Genomic DNA, 20887 nt, shown 5'->3' with positions numbered 1-20887 from the left:
TGCTGTCTTTGTTCATTTTAGCATGTTAAATTGGTGAAAAACCAGGAGCTTCGGGGGGCGTCGCCCCCCCCCCCCCCTCAGTCTTTTTCATTGTGGTCAAATCACATGCCTGTATACAGTACATAGTTTTTCTGCGTTAGCGCTTATAATAACAATAATCTAATACTTGGTTAATATTCAGGTCACAAAATGTAAATGGAGTATTGTTGGCGCTTTTTGAATGGTCATTTATCAGATTTTATTGGTGGAATAGTGGAACTCCCATTGGCTCTGCTGAAAGCAGACTTTTATTTGCGTTTATTTAATATTTAGAATGCATTAAATAAAAAAATATATCTGTCGTCATGTCTTTCATAATGATTGTGTAAAATTCCAAAAAATAAGTGCAGCTCCCCTTTAACGTTTAACCACTAAAGATCATGCAGTAAATCAAACAATTCAAAAGCAGATGTTTACTTAATATTAGTATTATTAAAACAGAAAGCTTATAAAGCAGGTTATTGACAAGAAATTGAGAAAACTGTACACCAGAAGAGAAATTTCACTGAATCAATGCAATTGGCTTATAACTCTTAAAATAAACTTACATTTATGTCTTTCTTTAAAGTCAACAGTTTATAAAACATCTACAGTAATTGAATTACTTAAAATTAGTTTTGGCCTATTTTAGGCAAAGTTTATTAAAAGTAACAGAAGTCAGTCTTTAGCATAGAATTAGCAAATACATCAAACATAGCAAACATTGGATTTCAGTGTTTCAACAAAAAAAACTATTTAAAACTAAACAAATAACAAAAAATAATCTCGGTAACCGGACTGTGCTGAGATTTTAACTCCCAGTCATAGTTGAAATATAATAGAATATATTAGGGATGTCCGATTAATGGCTTTTTGCCGATATCCGATATTCCGATATTGTCCAACTCTTTAATTACCGATACCAATATCAACCGATACATACAGTCGTGGAATTAACACATTATTATGCCTAATTTGGACAACCAGGTATGGTGAAGATAAGGTACTTTAAAAAAAAAATTTATAAAATAAAATAAGATAAATAAATTAAAAACATTTTCTTGCATAAAAAAGAAAGTAAAACAATATAAAAACAGTTACATTGAAACTAGTAATTAATGAAAATTAGTAAAATTAACTGTTAAAGGTTAGTACTATTCGTGGACCAGCAGCACGCACAATCATGTGTGCTTACGGACTGTATCCCTTGCAGACTGTATTGATATATATTGATATATAATGTAGGAACCAGAATATTAATAACACAAAGAAACAACCCTTTGGTGTGAATGAGTATAAATGGGGAGGAAGGTTTTTTGGGTTGGTCCACTAATTGTAAGTTTATCTTGTGTTTTTTATGTTGATTTAATAAATAAAAAAATGTAAAAAAACGATACCGATAATAAAAAAAAAACGATACCGATAATTTCCGATATTACATTTTAACGCATTTATCGTCCGATAATATCGGCCTGCCGATATTATCGGACATCTCTAGAATATATATAACAATAAATGAGTATTAATAAAGCAAAACCGTGAACGCAAACAACAGAGAAAAGCGGAAAGTGAAAATATGAAGGAGGATTCAAGTTTTGCATATCTTGACCTCCACTGGAGTGCTTTTAATACAGCATGAAATTTCAAGTGTATATTTTAAGTGTTTGTCTACTTAGACACACCCCTGCCTTAAAAATTGTACTGTATGCTATAATTATTGTGTAAGATATACTGGACTCTTATTTGAGTGTATTATACTAAAATAATCATTTATTGGGTGATTTTGTACTCCAGGTGGCGGTATTGTGAAGATCGAGTCACACAAAGTGAACTTTAGAGAAAAAGCTCAGTCCAAAGTGGGCTCCATGGACAACGTGAGCCATTCCCCCGGTGAAGGAAACGTCTGGGTAGGTGTCTCTACTCTCTGCTATGAAAGAGTCTGATAGTTTCTACCTATCAGCATCTACACTGCAAAAACTGAAATCTAAGTAAGATTAAATATCTCAAATAAGGGTGATATTTGCTTATTTTCTGTCTGATAAGATAATTCTTCTCACTAAGCAGATTTTATGTTAGAGTGTTTTACTTGTTTTAAGTGTTTTGGTCCTAAATGATCTCAGTAAGATATTGCAGCTTGTTGCTGAGATTTGATGACCTATATTGAGTAAAACATGCTTGAAACTAGAATATCAAGTGTTGCAAAGCTGTGTCCTCAACACTCACAAGTATAAAACTACTTTTTTTAAAGTAATAATTTCTTATTTCAAGCATGAAATAAAAAAAATCATGACTTTGACACAATTGTGTCTCATAATTAAATCAGATGACAGCCAAATGGACTTTGCTATTTTATTTTCAATGAAACAATAAAAAATACGTACTCATATAGTAGTACAGTTGGCACAGTACAGTAAACTGACAGTTAATATTTAAACATTTGACATTTCAAACAATTTTGAACAGAAATAGTTCATGCACATTCAGATAAATTCTTCAAAATTACAATCTAAAAAAAAATTGCGCACTAATTGACTGAAAGAGCACGCACTTGGCGCGATGATGTCATGTTATCCATGGAAAAATGCATTTTTAGACAATATGATTTGCCTGAGTGGCTAGGAGACCCCGAGAGTAACAAGCGGTTGCCTTGTTGCCTTTCCATTAAGAACAATAAACTAGTTTTTAGTATAAGTTTGCTGGTTTCAAGAAATGTAATGCCGAGCACATATCATTATGTCAAGATAATGACACTAGCATTTACTTCATTTAAGAATCTTTTTCAACATATTGAGAAAAAAGGTTTCATATTTGTTTTTTCTATCAAGAAAAGTGCACTTGTTATTAGTGAGAATATACTTATTTCAAGGTATTTTGGGGTTCATTGAGGTTAGCTAATTTTACTTGTTTTGGAAAGTCTTGACAAGCCAAATTTTCTTGTTCTATTGGCAGATAATTTTGCTTAGTTCAAGTAAAATACCCCTCATTTTTGTATTTTTTTCCCTTGTTTTTGAACACTGACTTTTTGCAGTTTATTATAATCTACATCAGTGGTTCTCAAACTTTCTTCACAACCACCTCAACAAACACTTGGCTGTCCAAGTACCACCATAATGACCAACATTAAAATACAGTAGCGTAGTAGGCCTAAGTATTCATTAAAAAAAGGTTTTATTTAACAGGTGTATTTAATATTTTTGACTACAGAAAAATTACACACAGTTTGAACAGTAAACTGTGTTTGAATATAGGAAAACAAAACATTACTGAAGTGATTTGGCGTACTACTAGATCAGTGGTTCTTAATCTTGTTGGAGGTACCGAACCCCACCAGTTTCATATGTGCATTCACCGAACCCTCCTTTTTTTTTTTCAAATTCAAGACAAAGTTATTATATGTTTTTGGTAACACTTTAGTATGGGGAACACATTCTAAGTAACAAAGACTTAATTTAGAGTTATTTGGTTAGGGTTAGAGGGTTAGGGCCAGGGTTAGAGGGTTAGGGTTATAATAAGGCATTAATAAGTGCTTAATAATGACTAGTTAAGAGCCAATATGTTACTAATTTGCATGTTAATAAGCAACTAATTAATGGTGAATATGTTCCCCATACTAAAGTGTTACCATGTTTTTTTACTGGTGCACAAAATGAACCGTGCATGAACATCACCTTGTTCAAAGAACAAAACCAACACAGTGCATAAACTCACAACAAATTACACACCTGCAAATCAGTCTGACTTCTGCTGTTGCCGTATCCGTAATACGCCGATAGTGAGAAGTTTTTATTTACACGATGAGTCGGGTGTGTTTTGACCTCCGCCGAAATCCTGAGCCCGACTCACCGAACCCCTAGGGTTCCATCGAACCCAGGTTAAGAACCACTGGTCTAGATCAGGGGTCACCAACCTTTTTGAAACCAAGAGCTATTTCTTGGGTACTGATTAATGCGAAGGGCTACCAGTTTGATACACACTTAAATAAATTGCCAGAAATAGCCAATTTGCTCAATTTACCTTTAACTCTATGTTATTATTAATAATTAATGATATTTATCTTTGTGGAAACACTGATCATCTTAATGATTTCTCACAATAAATATATATAGAAACAGATAAATATCAATATGCAACACTTTATTTTTATATTTTCTCTAAGTGCACATTTTTCAAATTGAGCATTTTCAAATGATCACTTCTAAGACAGTTTTGTGAAATCACAATATCCTATTTTAACTAGCTAGCCACTAACATTTTTTAACAAATCATGAATTACTTTGCACCATGTTTGTACAAATAATAACTCATGTAAAATACAAAAGTCAACTCTCAAATTTTTAAATAAATCATGTCACACTTTGAACTGGACACCAAATCTGTTTTCTGTTTCTTTGTCAGTTAGTGAAGACCAAGTCTCTAAAATATTTTCTTGGATTTTCAAATTCTATTTGAGTTTTGTCTCTCTTAGAATTAAAAATGTCGAGCAAAGCGAGACTAGCTTGCTCGTAAATAAATAAAATTAAAAAAATAGAGGAAGCTCACTGGTAAGTGCTGCTATTTGAGCTATTTTTAGAATAGGCCAGCGGGCTACTCATCTGGTCCTTGCGGGCTACCTGGTGCCCGCGGGCACCGCGTTGGTGACCCCTGGTCTAGATGGAGCGCCTCATACCACAGTTTGAGAATCAGTGATATACACTTTTCTCTTGATCTTGTCATGACAAAAACTCTCTGCATGAAATATTATTCGTACTATCGTTACAGTAATGTAAGCGCAGACAACTTCTGCCTCAGATACATGCAACAGAAGCTTTGCGAGTCCAATCTAAAAAGTAATTTTTCTATCCTATTAGAATTCAGTCAAGTTATCCAATTTTCAGAATTTGTGTGTTGCGTGACCCTACAGCCTACAACCATTCGTGTTTTACATATTCTTTGATGAAGCAGCTTTTTAATTAGGGTCAGCTTTCGCTTAGATTAGCTAGTTAGTGTTAGTATAAATATATAGAAATATACTGTATAAAGGTTTAGTGAAAATATAGACCTTTATTTAATGTTTTCCTAAACCACTAATGCTAGCATTAGCTAGCCGGTGGTGTTTTATATGTTTTGGTTTGAAAAATTTTACTTTGAGCAAAGTCCCTCTAAAATAAAAGCACATTGGTGTACAGGGATATTTCACATGTCTTTACTGTGTATATATTTGAACAGTGTTTATGTTGTGTAAAGAAAATTCCTTATTTCTAGGAAGCTCATCTTGTATTTGAGATTGTTTATAGGGTTAGGCGAAATAAGTGCTCAACTTCAGCCTTTATAAACCCTTTCGGTCTGTAACATTGTCAATTTATGAATGTACAACTCTTTATGTAAAACAGTGTGTTTATTTTGTTGACCACTGACCGAAGAAATAATAAACTAAATTAAACTTAAATAATACATTAATCACTATCCCGTGTAAAATTTACAGCATATGGAACTTTTAACAGGCAGGGGACATAATATGTGTGGTCCTTTTAAAGCAGTGTTTTTCAACCTTTTTTGAGCCAAGGCACATTTATGCGTTGAAAAAATCCAGAGGCACCACCACCAGCAGAAATCATAAACGCAGTTGACAGTAAAAAGTCATTGTCGCAATTGTTGGATATGACTTTAAAGCATAACAAAGCATGCATCACTATAGCTCTTGTCTCAAAGTAGGTGTACTGTCACCACCTGTCACATCACGCCCTGACTTATTTGGAGTGTTTTGCGGTTTTCCTGTGTGTAGTGTTTTAGTTCTTGTCTTGCGCTCCTATTTTGGTGGCTTTTTCTCTTTTTTTGGTATTTTCCTATAGCAGTTTCATGTCTTATATTTCCCGCATCTACTTTGTTTTAGCAATCAAGAATATTTCAGTTGTTTTCATCCTTCTTTGTGGGGACATTGTTGATTGTCATGTCATGTTCGGATGTATATTAAGGACGCCGTCTTTGCTCCACAGTAAGTTTTTGCTGTCGTCCAGCATTCTGTCTTTGTTTACTTTGTTGCCAGTTCAGTTTTACTTTCGTTCTGCATAGCCTTCCCTAAGCTTCAATGTCTTTTCTTAAGGGCACTCACATTTTGTTTATTTTTGGTGTAAGCATAAGACACCTTTTTACCTGCATTTACAAAGCAATTAGCTACCGGCTGCCACCTACTGATATGGAATATTATTATTACTATTACAGGGTTACTCTGCCGAGCTCTCGACAGCACCGACACTCAACAACAACACATCATTTGCAGACTATAATTACTGGTTTGCAAAAAATGTTTTTAACCCAAATATGTGAAAATAGATAATCTCCCACGGCACACCAGACTGTATCTCACGGTACAGTGGTTGAGAAACACTCCTTTAAAGGACAGAAGTGATAAGACTGAAGCTGAGAACAGAATGCCTGATTTACCAACAAACTCACAAAAATGGTGATGCTTCCTGGTTAGGGATTGGTACTGAGTACAAATTTTACATAAAATCAAACGGTACCGTATTTCGATACTTTTGTATATATGTATATATGTATCAAGTCTGGTTGAAGACTCAGCACTGACTCAAGCACTTGGCAGGCAAACTGGTTTATTTGTTTAAGACATGCCTCTAAGTAATGTAACATTGTAATTTTCCATGCCAACAAAGTAAGCATGTTTGATAGAAAACATTCCAAAGTAAGACTCCACTTTTCAAAATGTGCTAGCTCAATGCTAATTTACATTGTATATTGCATACCTGCTGCTGATTAGCATTAGCGAAGTTACATGGCGATTTCAACATCTCCAAATGTGTTAATGAAAAGTATAACTAAGATCCATGTTGCAATCAGTCGGTGTGTAGTAAGTACCATACTTACAGTATAAATACATTGTAGGATTCAACAACATTCAACTTAATGGCAAGGACTATTACCTGAATACGGCAACACACCTGGGACAAACTGAAATGAATGCATACAATACTTGCAAATGATACTCAGTAGAACAACACAGTTGTCAGCTCAGTGTTAAATGTTACATTATAAAATGTGAGTTTATTATTAAACACATAAACATACACAAAAATACAGAAAACTGGTACTGTCGGGCACCAATACTGATTCACAGGTACCGAGTTTAAATGTGGAAAGGTACGCAGCTTTATTAAATTAATTATAAAGGCTCTAAATACAAATGCATTATTATTGTGCGCATATATTACAGTAAGTCAACAACACTTATTGTTGCATTATTGTTAGGAAGAAAAAGGTAAAACATTGAAACTTTTGCCACATTTTGAAAAAGCTTTTGCGAATTAAAGCATTTTTGTTTAAAGCCGCAATGATCACAAATAAGCCTGCAAAGTCCTTGAGACACTGATTCATTAGCCAACAATCATCTTTTTTCTTTTTCTTTTCCCACCTTTATGTGTGTCTATTTGTATCATCTTCATCAGGCTTTTACAATGTTCACTTTATTTCCTAAGTTGTTCTTTCATCAGCATGGTCTGGCTCCAAATATGTTCAGTTTTCAAGACAAACTGTGTACTTACATTCTATTTCCCGGATTGTTTAGAGACTAACTGCAGTAGGTGTATGAGATTTGGAGCCAGGTTATCCCATTTAATTGACACCCCCTGCTATGTGTTTCTAGGCTGAGGGCGCCCAGGAGACAGGAGAGTGTGTTGGGACCCCATCCCTAGCACCTGGCCCAGAGTCTGGGCAGGTGGGGAGCCTTGCTGCACATGAGAATGGGCTGAAGGAGGGGGCTCTGTGTGATAATGAGGGCCTCCAGGAGCCCAAGGCTCTGGTTGCTCACATCCCAGAGACAAGTAAGTCTGAGTGTGCATACCTTAAAGCTCACATATTATTCTACTTTTCAACAACTGTTTGTTTCAGAGCTCCTACTATTTTTAGTCCATTCATTGTTGCCTAACATCTACCCTTAATTAATGTACCACTACATTAGCTCACATTATTATCAAATACATTTCACATTGTAGGGGACTTTAAAGGCCTACTGAAATGCGATTTTCTTATTTAAACGGGGATAGCAGGTCCATTCTATGTGTCATACTTGATCATTTCGCGATATTGCCATATTTTTGCTGAAAGGATTTAGTAGAGAACATCGACGATAAAGTTTGCAACTTTTGGTCGCTGATAAAAAAGCCTTGCCTGTACTGGAAGTAGCAGACGAGTAGCGTGACGTCACAGGTTGTGGAGCTCCTCACATCCGCACATTGTATACAATCATGGCCACCAGCAGTGAGAGCGATTCGGACCGAGAAAGCGACGTTTTCCCCATTAATTTGAGCGAGGATGAAAGATTAGTGGATGAGGAAAGTGAGAGTGAAGGACTAGAGGGCAGTGGGAGCGATTCAGATAGGGAAGATGCTGTGAGAGGCCGGTGGGACCTGATATTTAGCTGGGAATGACTAAAACAGTAAATAAACACAAGACATATATATACTCTATTAGCCACAACACAACCAGGCTTATATTTAATATGCCACAAATTAATCCCGCATAACAAACACCTCCCCCCTCCTGTCCATATAACCCGCCAATACAACTCAAACACCTGCACAACACACTCAATCCCACAGCCCAAAGTACCGTTCACCTCCCCAAAGTTCATACAGCACATATATTTCCCCAAAGTCCCCAAAGTTACGTACGTGATATGCACGTAGCGGCACGCACGTACGGGCAAGCGATCAAATGTTTGGAAGCCGCAGCTGCATGCGTACTCACGGTACCGTGTCTGCGTATCCAACTCAAAGTCCTCCTGGTAAGAGTCTCTGTTGTCCCAATTCTCCACAGGCTAATGGTAAAGCTTGACTGTCATCTTTCGGGAATGTAAACAATGAAATAACGGCCGTGTTTGTGTTGCTGAAGTCGGCCGCAGTACACCGCTTCCCACCTACAGTTTTCTTCTTTGCTGTCTCCATTGTTCATTGAACAAATTGCAAAAGATTCACCAACACAGATGTCCAGAATACTGTGGAATTTTGTGATGAAAACAGACGACTTAATAGCTGGCCACCATGCTGTCCCAAAATGTCCTCTACAATCCGCGACGTCATCATACCGAGACGTTTTCAGCAGGATATTTCGCGCAAAATTTAAAATTGCACTTTAGTAAACTAACCCGGACGTATTTGCATGTGTTGCAATGTTAAGATTTCATCATTGATATATAAACTATCAGACTGCGTGGTCGGTAGTAGCAGGTTTCAGTAGGCCTTTAACTCGTGTTCATTCACAAACATGAAATTGTCCACGTAAAATATCAAAAATAGGCATTTTTCCAACAAAAGTTCAGGAGCTTTAAGTTCCTGGAACTTAAGGTTTCTGTTGAACTGTGTTGTTTGTGTTTCCACCGCATTTCACAGTTCAAGGTAGGTTATACAAATCAGGCTGGTACAGTATCTTTCTACACTGATATCATGTAAATCAGGGGTGCTCACACTTTTTCTGCAGGCGAGCTACTTTTCAATTGATCAAGTCGTGGGGATCTACCTCATTCATATATATACTTTATATTTACTTATTTATGAAATATATGTTTTTGTTAACAAGTTAAAGGTGTTTAATGATAATGCAAGCATGTTTAACACATATAGCTAATATTGTTAATACATTAAAGGTGTTTAATGATAATACAAGTATGTTTAATACATATACTTAATATTGTTAACAAGTTAAATGTGTTTAAAGATAATGCAAGCATGTTTAACACATATAGTTAATATTGTTAACAAGTTAAAGGTGGTTAAAAATAATACAAGCATGTTTAACACAAATAGTTAATATTGTTAACAACTTAAAGGTGGTTAAAGATAAAACAAGCATGTTTAACACATATAGTTAATATTGTTAACAACTTAAAGGTGGTTAAAGATAATACAAGCATGTTTAACACATATAGTTAATATTGTTAACAACTTAAAGGTGGTTAAAGATAATACAAGCATGTTTAACACATATAGTTAATATTGTTAACAAGTTAAAGGTGGTTAAAGATAATACAAGCATGTTTAACACATATAGTTAATATTGTTAACAACTTAAAGGTGGTTAAAGATAATACAAGCATGTTTAACACATATAGTTAATATTGTTAACAAGTTAAAGGTGGTTAAAGATAATACAAGCATGTTTAACACATATAGATTCCTTTCTTTCATGAAGACAAGAATATAAGTTGGTGTATTACCTGATTGTGATGACTTGCATTGATAGGAATCAGACAGTGGTGATGATAACGTCCGCATTTTCGAATGGAGGAGAAAAAAAGTCCTCCTTTCTGTCCAATACCACATGGTTGGTTTTTGGCATCTTATTTGTCCAGCTTCCGTACTCCTTTGTATACACTTTACAAGACATACATTGTCGGCAAACTCCGTAGCTTGCTAGCTTGTGCACGGCAGCTTTCTGAGACTCTTATTTTGGTAGCGCAGGCAGGATGAAGCAGAGCTTTTATTGTGCAACTGTGCAGTCTGTCTTTGGAGTTTTGACGACAGGTACGGCGCCAGAGTCTGTTGAATTAAAGTGTTTCTCGCCTTCCAGTTGGTAATTTTAATGAGCTGGTAGCAGCCAGCGTCATCTCAGAAGACCCTCGGGTGCCGTGAATGTCAATCAAGTGACGAAAGTGACGTCATAGTGAAGATTTATGATCGCTCATTTTTAGGACTATTTTTTTAATGCCTGGCTGGTGATCGACTGACACACCCTCCGAGATCGACCGGTAGATCGCGATCGACGTAATGAGCACCCCTGATGTAAATAAACAGACAATATTACGTCATTTTTCTTTTACTTTAGTGTAAGGGAATGAAAAACAAAGCAATATTATACAAAACAAAGTGTACTGGATTTTACATAAAGGCTCAGGCCTTTGTCCAACAGACGTCGTCCCCTCAGTAAATGATGAATTCATGAAGGTCACGCAATTCCTTACGGTCCATTTCAGCTGAAAATAACAATATATAAATAATAAATGTGAGTGTTTATCTCACGGCGACAACAAACGCATCAGATTTAGCGTTTGCCTGCTAGCATTAGTGTTCGACTAACTCGGGTTGAGACAATAACTACACAAATGGCGTGTCGCTGACTACTTTTACGACATTTAACAAAGTAAGTACCGTATTTTTCGGAGTATAAGTCGCACCGAAGTATAAGTCGCACCTGCCGAAAATGCATAATAAAGAAGGAAAAAAACATATATAAGTTGCACTGGAGCCCGGCCAAACTATGAAAAAAACTGCGACTTATAGTCCGAAAAATACGGTAGTTAATATTTGTTGTGATTTACCTTAGTTTCACTTGTCCTTCATTTCACATTTGTCTTTAAACTACGAGTTTGGAGTCTCAGTGAGCAGCTCGCCTCCAGCTGAATTATTTATATTCCTCTGTAAATATGTAGAAAAAGTCTTTCCACTTCTCGTAGCTTTGTGTATTGCAATAAAGTGTGTTGCTGCTAAGTAAAAACAATTCAAGCGAGTTCCACTGCTCAGCGTTTTTCAGCACACAGATGCCTCATAAAAGTCCCAACCAGTCGGAAGTTCCTTTTTGTTCTTCTTTCTTTCTGTTGTGAAATATAAGAGGTAACACCGAGGAGCTACTTGTAGCGACGTCTTGATCAAAGAGAGGTAACTAGCAACTGCATCGCCTCTTAGCAAAAGTTAATGCTAGATTCAAAACCATGCCTCTCACCTGGACAGTAAAATGTTGTGGCTATAAGCCGAGAAAATGCTTAACGCTGCCATGATTAGTAGTTGTTGAGGTAAACGTTGTGATGTGCTCTGTAGTAATGTTAAAATTAGAAAAATACGTAGATATTACAAACCCCGTTTCCATATGAGTTGGGAAATTGTGTTAGATGTAAATATAAACTGAATACAATGGTTTGCAAATCCTTTTCAACCCATATTCAATTGAATGCACTACAAAGACAAGATATTTGATGTTCAAACTCAAACTTTTTTTTTTTTTTTTGCAAATAATAATTAACTTACAATTTCATGGCTGCAACACGTGCCAAAGTAGTTGGGAAAGGGCATGTTCACCACTGTGTTACATGGCCTTTCCTTTTAACAACACTCAGTAAACGTTTGGGAACTGAGGAGACACATTTTTTAAGCTTCTCAGGTGGAATTCTTTCCCATTCTTGCTTGATGTACAGCTTAAGTTGTTCAACAGTCTGGGGGTCTCCGTTGTGGTATTTTAGGCTTCATAATGCGCCACACATTTTCAATGGGAGACAGGTCTGGACTACAGGCAGGTCAGTCTAGTACCCGCACTCTTTTACTATGAAGCCACGTTGATGTAACACGTGGCTTGGCATTGTCTTGCTGAAATAAGCAGGGGCGTCCATGGTAGCGTTGCTTGGATTGCAACATATGTTGCTCCAAAACCTGTATGTACCTTTCAGCATTAATGGCGCCTTCACAGATGTGTAATTTACCCATGTCTTGGGCACTAATACATCCCCATACCATCACAGATGCTGGCTTTTCAACTTTGCGCCTATAACAATCCGGGAGGTTCTTTTCCTCTTTGGTCCGGAGGACACGACGTCCACAGTTTCCAAAAACAATTTGAAATGTGGACTCGTCAGACCACAGAACACTTTTCCACTTTGTATCAGTCCATCTTAGATGAGCTCAAGCCCAGCGAAGCAGACGGCGTTTCTGGGTGTTGTTGATAAACGGTTGTCGCCTTGCATAGGAGAGTTTTAACTTGCACTTACAGATATAGCGACCAACTATAGTTACTGACCGTGGGTTTCTGAAGTGTTCCTGAGCCCATGTGGTGATATCCTTTACACACGGATGTCGCTTGTTGATGCAGTACAGCCTGAGGGATTGAAGGTCACGGGCTTAGCTGCTTACGTGCAGTGATTTCTCCAGATTCTCTGAACCCTTTGATGATATTACGGACCGTAGATGGTGAAATCCCTAAATTCCTTGCAATAGCTGGTTGAGAAAGGTTTTTCTTAAACTGTTCAACAATTTGCTCACGCATTTGTTGACAAAATGGTGACCCTCGCCCCATCCTTGTTTGTGAATGACTGAGCATTTCATGGAATCTACTTTTATACCCAATCATGGCACCCACCTGTTCCCAATTTGCCTGTTCACCTGTGGGATGTTCCAAATAAGTGTTTGATGAGCATTCCTCAACTTTATCAGTATTTATTGCCACCTTTCCCAACTTCTTTGTCACGTGTTGCTGGCATTAAATTCTAAAGTTAATGATTATTAGCAAAGAAATGTATCGGTTTGAACATCAAATTTGTTGTCTTTGTAGCATATTCAATTGAATATGGGTTGAAAATGATTTGCAAATCATTGTATTCCGTTTATATTTACATCTAACACAATTTCCCAACTCGTATGGAAACGGGGTTTGTAGATTCCAGCCATAGAACAGCTTACATGTGACATGACCTGTAATACCATGTTTTGTTTAGATTCTGTTTTGTGTTTTCCTATGTTTAGTGTTTTAGTTCCTGTCTGGCGCTCTTATTTTGGTGGCACTTCCCATGTTGTGTGTGTTAACCTGCAGTTACCTTACTCCTGCCTCAGAGCATTGGCTCCACGTACCTGTTTTCTAGAACAATCTTGTCTGTTCAAGTTGAGCCCTCAACTGCTAGAGTTTGTCGGAACATTATTCCTGGTGGATGCTTTTCCTGCTGCAAGTATGTTGTGGTGATCATTAAAGACTTTCACCAAGCGGTACTTCCGTTTCTGGGTTAAGAGGGAACAACGCTGACAACAACAACGGCGGCGAATCTCGGCGCTATCTCGACCGCAACAATCAAGTTGAACAACTTTTGGATGCACTCCATTTTCAACGCCTAGCTAATCAGTAACACATCTCAACAGTGGTGAGACTTCAACATGTGCACCACTTAATTAATGTCTGTTGATGCACTTCCTCTTCAACATCACCAGCTCCTCATGACGTTGGTGAGCCAACACAGAATGCTAACAACACAGCTAATGGTCGTAGAAGTTTTTGCAGAACAACGTACGCCCGTGGTTTCTGCACATGGAAGCCCAGTTCAAACTTAGTGCACTGCAAAAAGTCAGTGTTCAAAAACAAGAAAAAAAAAAAAAAAAATTAGGGGTATTTTATTTGAACTAAGCAAAATTATCTGCCAATAGAACAAAAAAATTCGGCTTGTCGAGACTTTCCAAAACAAGTAAAATTAGCTAACCTCAGTGAACCCAAAAATACCTTAAAATAAGTATATTCTCACTAATAACAACTCTACTACTATATGAGTACGTACACTGCAAAAAGTCAGTGTTCAAAAACAAGAAGAAAAAAATACAAAAATTAGGGGTATTTTATTTGAACAAAGCAAAATTATCTGCCAATAGAACAAGAAAATTCGGCTTGTCAAGACTTTCCAAAACAAGTAAAATTAGCTAACCTCAATGAACACAAAAATACCTTAAAATAAGTATATTGTCACTAATAACAACTCTACTACTATATGAGTACGTACACTGCAAAAAGTCAGTGTTCAAAAACAAGAAGAAAAAAATACAAAAATTAGGGGTATTTTATTTGAACAAAGCAAAATTATCTGCCAATAGAACAAGAAAATTCGGCTTGTCAAGACTTTCCAAAACAAGTAAAATTAGCTAACCTCAATGAACACAAAAATACCTTAAAATAAGTATATTGTCACTAATAACAAGTGCATTGAGATCGGTAGATTGTGAGCTCAAACCCCGGCCGAGTCATACCAAAGACTATAAAAATGGGACCCATTACCTCCCTGCTTGGCACTCAGCATCAAGGGTTGGAATTGGGGGTTAAATCACCATAAATGATCACCAGGCGCGGCCCCCGCTGCTGCTCACTGCTCCCCTCACCTCCCAGGGGGTGATCAAGGGTGATGGGTCAAATGCAGAGAATCATTTTGCCACACCTAGTGTGTGTGTGACAATCATTGGTACTTTAACTTTTCTTAGTAGACAAAAATATTAGACCTTTTTGCTCAATATGTTGAAAAATATTCTTAAATTAAGTAAATGCTAGTGCCATTATCTTGACATAATGATATGCGCTCGGCATCATGATTTTTTTTTTTCATGCTTGAAGTAAGAAATTCTTACTTTAAAAAAGTAGTTTTATACTTGTGAGTGTTGATGACACAGCTTTGCAACAGTTGATATTCTAGTTTGAAGCATGTTTTACTCAATATAGGTCATAAAATCTCAGCAACAAGCTGTAATATCTTACTGAGATCATTTAGGGCCAAAACACTTAAAAGAAGTAAAACACTCTAACATAAAATCTGCTTAGTGAGAAGAAGTATCTTATCAGGCAGAGAATAAGCAAATTTCATCCTTATTTGAGATATTTCATCTTACTTAGAGTTCAGTTTTTGCAGTGTGGAATTAACCAGGATGTGATGAATATTTACACCTCGTGGTCATGTTGCCATAGCAATGACGCTTGGAAGATCCTCCGGGCTCCCAGTGAGTACTGTAATCTACAGTAGAACACACTCAAGGCTACTTTATTGGGTAAAACGAGTGTGAAAGTGACTATATTGGTGGTATTTTATATTTAGAGGAATGTTAAAAAAAAACTTACTTAGAAGGCTGTAAGCATTTTTTATGTTCTATGAAAATATTACATTTTACATAGTAAAATATGACATAGTCAAACACAAATACAAATAGACGGAGTAGAAATTGAAAGAGTAAACGAAACCAAATTACTAGGTATAATGATTGATGATAAATTGAACTGGAAATCTCATGTAAAAAATATACAACATAAAGTAGCGAGAAACACATCAATAATGAATAAAGCAAAACATGTTCTAGACCAAAAATCACTTCATACTCTCTACTGCTCGCTAGTGTTACCATATCTGAGTTACTGTGTAGAAATATGGGGAAATAACTACAAAAGTGCACTTCATTCACTAACGGTGTTACAAAAAAGATCAGTTAGAATAATACATAATGTTGGATATAGACAACATACAAATCCTTTATTTATTGAATCAAAAATATTGAATTTCCACGACATAGTGAATTTGCAAACAGCTAAAATTATACACAAAGCAAACTATAACCTGCTACCCAAGAATGTACAACAATTCTTCTCAAAAAAAGAGGAGAAATATAATCTTAGAGAAAAATGTAATTTAAAACATTTGTACACACGTACAACACTTAACACCTTCAGTATATCAGTGTGTGGAATTAAATTATGGAATGGATTAAGCCAGGGGTCGGCAACCCGCGGCTCTTTTAGCGCCGCCCTAGTGGCTCTCTGGAGCTTTTTAAAAAATTTATGAAAAATGGAAAAAGATGAGGGGGAAAAAAAAATTTTTTTGTTTTAATATGGTTTATGTAGGAGGACAAACATGACACAAGCCTCCCTAATTGTTACAAAGCACACTGTTTATATTAAACATGCTTCACTGATTCGAGTATTTGGTGAGCGCCGTTTTGTCCTACTAATTTTGGCGGTACTTGAACTCACCATAGTTTGTTTACATGTATAACTTTCTTTGACTTTCTAGTAGGGATGTCCCGATCCGATATTTGGATCGGATCGGCCGCCGATATTTGCCAAAAAATGTGTATCGGCAAGGCATGGGAAAATGCCGATTCAGATCCAGTTTAAAAAAAACTCCGGTGCGTGTTTTCCAACGCACCGATTTAAATAATACATTCCACTTTTCTGCTGCTCCGTAATTTCCGTTCCGCATTTTCCAGCACACCTTCAACACATCCACAGGTCTGTGGATTCTCACGCAGTTGCTTTTAGCTGCTGGCATTACACGACAGGCTCTTCTCACTCTTTCCTGTGTCTCCCTCTCACAGACAGCGAGCGCACCTTCTTACACACGTCACATACTGTCACGTCATACGTCACATACTGTCACGTCATACGTCACATACGTATACGTCCTCCCCGAGCAGAGAGGTAGCAGCATGGCTAACGTTAGCTGTGATGCTAGCGCAGCCGTGCGACCAACGTTCCCTCTAAGGTGCGCGCCTGCTCAAGTGTCCTCTGCGCATAGCAATTATATGTCACGCACAAAATCAAATAAAAATATAAGGGCATAACAATTTTCGACACACGGACACGACAGAGAAAACAGTTTTCGTCATCATTGTTCAAATATTGTGACGTCTGTCGAGACGCTTATCTCCATTCGGTGCCACACGTCCACACCATCAAAATGCCGAGGCAAACATTTCCACATCAACACCGTATGAAAAAAATTGTGATTTTTTTAGTTGTGATTTCCTTCTCTGCATGAAAGTTTAAAAGTAGCATATATTAATGCAGTATGAAGAAGAATGTTTTAATGTAGACATGCAAACCTTGAAATAAAATTTTGAAAATCAAGACTACATTTCCTGCAAATGGATGCATTTCTACCCTATATTTTAACTTTAGATTTATTCTCATATCAAACTCTTTTGGCTGTCTTTTTGACACTTACATCAGGCGCCCCCTCCACACCCTGGATTATAAATAATTCAATGTGATTATCTTGTGTGATGACTGTATTATGATGATAGTATATATCTGATAGTATATATCTGTATCATGAATCAATCACTGGACCCCGACTTAAACAAGTTGAAAAACTTATTGGGGTGTTACCATTTAGTGGTCAATTGTACGGAATATGTACTTCACTGTGCAACCTACTAATAAAAGTCTCAATCAATCAATCAAAACACATAGAATCATCATACTGCTGTGATTATATGCATCAAGTGTTCATTCAAGGCTAAGGCAAAATATCGAGATATATATTGTGTATCGCAATATGGCCTTGAAATATCGCAATATTAAAAAAAGGCCATATCGCCCAGCCCTAGTTCAATGATGCCATTTCTGTTTGTCATGTATAATTTTGTCTATTTTGTGTTTATCCTTGAATAAACAGGTCAGTTTCTTGTTACCAACCATTGTGTATTATTCAAACTCCCCTAATTCAGCTGGCTAGTTGTTATCAAGAGTACTAAAACCCTTTTCAACATGATTCTGACAACTAAGTAGGCTAAATAACTTTAAACTTTAATACATGCTTGGATAGGCCAGTATCGGATCGGAAATGCAAAAACAATATCGGTATCGGATCGGAAGTGCAAAAACCTGGATCGGGACATCCCTAATCTGTATGTAATATGGCTTTTAATTTTTTTAATTTTTGCGGCTCCAGACAGATTTGTTTTTGTATTTTTGGTCCAATATGGCTCTTTCAACACCCCTGGATTAAGCAAAGCAATCAAACAATGTACTAATATGATCCACTTCAAGAAACTCTTCAAACTTAAAATGTTTTACAAAGTACAAAGAACAAGAACCATGACAAACATTCTCAATTTATTTCATCCATCCATTCATTCATTCTCAAAATAATCTTACTAATCTCATCATATGAAATATGACTGACATCACCAATTATTATTATGAAATTATTATTATTTATTTATTTTTTATTGTGATTACTTATGGAGTAAATTGTGAACAGGAAGTGAACAAAAAAGTGTTAGCAACTGTTATGTAAAAGAAAAGGGGTAGGATTAAATAAGCTCTGCTTCTTCCTACTCCTTTTCGAACATGTTGAAAAGAGAAACTGGAAATTGTTGATGTATCATGTTGTATGCATGCATGTTCCAAATAAACTCAAACTCATTTGTTAATAATCACACTTTGCAGAAATGGGTTCACCTGGAACAATGAGCCGGGACAAACAAGGGACGACTGTACTGAAGTATTCTGTTTGAGACATTGTGTCCTGTACTCGTTCTGTTGCCTCACTTAGCTGATCACACTGCCGTCATCTTTTGGCTTCTTATCTTGCAGGCATCTAATACTGCTATCCCTCTGCCCCCCCTCTCCTCCACCATGTCGTCTACTCCCTCCTCCCGTCATCCCGACTCTCCTCCCCCTTATTCTCTTTCCAACATTTCTGCCGCAGATTGAGTCGCTCAAGCTAAACTTCCGAGAAGGCTCACGGACCACGGCGCCGACATCATCATCTGGCCCGCCTCCCATGACGACAACAGACCCCACCCTCGTGGTCCCTCCCACAGCAGTGTGCCCCTTAGTGAGAAGTTGGCTCCCCCTCTGTACCCTTCCTCGCATCCAGGGGGGACAACCGCAGCCCCTTAAAGGAGTCTTAGCTCGCCTTTCAAGCTCCTAACCCCTTTGCGCCTACCCAGCATGTACCATTCTTCTGTACTTACGGTATCTGCACGGACTGTTACGATGGGAAACCAATTGCTCTCCAAAGACAGATTTGTTGCTTTTCCTTTCCAACTCGTACAGTTCGTCGAGCGAAACATTATTTTATTATTTTTTTTCCCAGTAATGTATCTGCTTACTATAATAATTCATCACATCTTTACTCTAGCCTAGAAACATAAACAAGCTATACATTTTAGATAGTGATTTAAGTGACAAACATAAACAAGCTTTTTACTTGTTGATTACCTCTTAGCTTTTTCATTCTAAGACCTTATTTATTTCTTATCATTTGAAGTTTTAGACATATGGCCTCATTCGTCGCAATTTACCTGACACATGAAACGTGACAAATTGTGAGGGCGCGCTATCCACTTTCGCCGCCAGACTGCAGTAGAGTGTTGGATATTTTAAAATGTGTTTTTGTGGCAATCCCAGCTTTGACCACAGCGTGGTGGCACTTTCCATAATTTTCAGCAAAATTATTAACCTCTCTCCTGAGATCCACCCAGGAATGGGGCCATATGAATCTCATCCCTCCCGTATATCAGCAACATCGACTCGGGAAAAATCCTGTGTCGGCATTTTGTAAACTTAATAACGGACTCACTGTAGGCCAGGGGTGTCCTAACTTTTGGACTGGATTTGATACATTTTGTGCATGAAACATGCAAAACGCCAATACGTGCTAAGCGAACTGAACAAAATATCCGAGCTTTGGGTTAAAGCAAAATACAACGGAACAGGTTTATTTCGAAAAGCCGTCTGTGGACCAATTCAAGCCCGAAAAAGTGCCCGCTTAAGTTGACGTCGACCTGCATAAAGCCTTGGAAAAAATGGTTAGTTTAAATCAACGTTTTGCGGACCGTAAGAAGGAACAACTCACCATTCAATCAGATTCAGAATCGGTTCAACACGATTCTCTATTCAATACGATTCTCACAATATTTTCTTTATAATAAAACATTTTCAAAGCAGGTCACCAAAGCTCCTATTTGCTGATGACACATGAAAATTAGGTGAGCGCGAAGATGACCTAAAAATAAAAATAAAATAGATTCTTGGACATTTTGAATCGATTTTTTTCCAGAACCCCGAGACAGCAACATTACTGTTGTCCTAAAACCAGCCTTCCTGTTTGGTGCCAGGCAGTATTCACACAAAGAAAAATCGGCTCAGCACGTTCAAGTACGAGTGCGACCTTCAGACACGAGAGATGACCTTGAGATGGTGTTAAGAGGAAAGTGAGCAAAGAAACGATGCTAGGTGAGTTTTTATTGAAAGCATGTTTATTGAGTAAGTTTAAAATAACACAAATGGTTGCAGTGACGCTCCTGAAGTTATCGGTGTGGTTCCTTACTTTAAACCAGTGGTTCTTGACCTTGTTGGAGGTACCGAACCCCCCCAGTTTCATATGCGCATTCACCGAACCCTTCTTTAGTCAAATTCAAGACAAAGTTATATGTTTTTGGTAACACTTTAGTATGGGGAACATAGTCTAAGTAATAAAGACTTAATTTAGAGTTATTTGGTTAGGGTTAGAGGGTTAGGGCCAGGGTTAGAGGGTTAGGGTTATAATAAGGCCATGCCGAATAAGGCATTAATAAGTGCTTAATAATGACTAGTT

The 20887-nt window shown here is 37.2% G+C and overlaps 1 protein-coding gene across 9 annotated transcripts in view; it reads left to right on the top strand.

Annotated features, from left to right (window-relative positions):
- The window catches only part of LOC133609784 (uncharacterized), a 243781-nt gene extending 224278 nt beyond the window's left edge, over positions 1–19503 (top strand). For 8 of the 9 annotated variants that reach the window (XM_072913470.1, XM_061965731.2, XM_061965728.2 and 5 more), the window contains 3 exons: positions 1813–1925; positions 7655–7832; positions 18880–19503. In XM_072913470.1, the coding sequence (XP_072769571.1) occupies positions 1813–1925; positions 7655–7832; positions 18880–18887 (299 nt within the window). In that variant the 3' untranslated portion in view covers positions 18888–19503. The remainder of the gene's footprint in view (positions 1–1812; positions 1926–7654; positions 7833–18879) is intronic. The other variant, XM_061965724.2, reaches the window with a different exon arrangement.
- Positions 19504–20887: the final 1384 nt, after the last annotated feature.

The sequence above is a fragment of the Nerophis lumbriciformis genome, linkage group LG07 (genome assembly GCF_033978685.3).
Source record: "Nerophis lumbriciformis linkage group LG07, RoL_Nlum_v2.1, whole genome shotgun sequence".
In the NCBI taxonomy this organism is placed as follows: Eukaryota; Metazoa; Chordata; class Actinopteri; order Syngnathiformes; family Syngnathidae; genus Nerophis; species Nerophis lumbriciformis.
The sequence above is the reverse complement of the archived record's forward strand: the minus strand, read 5'-3'. Positions and strand labels throughout refer to the sequence as shown.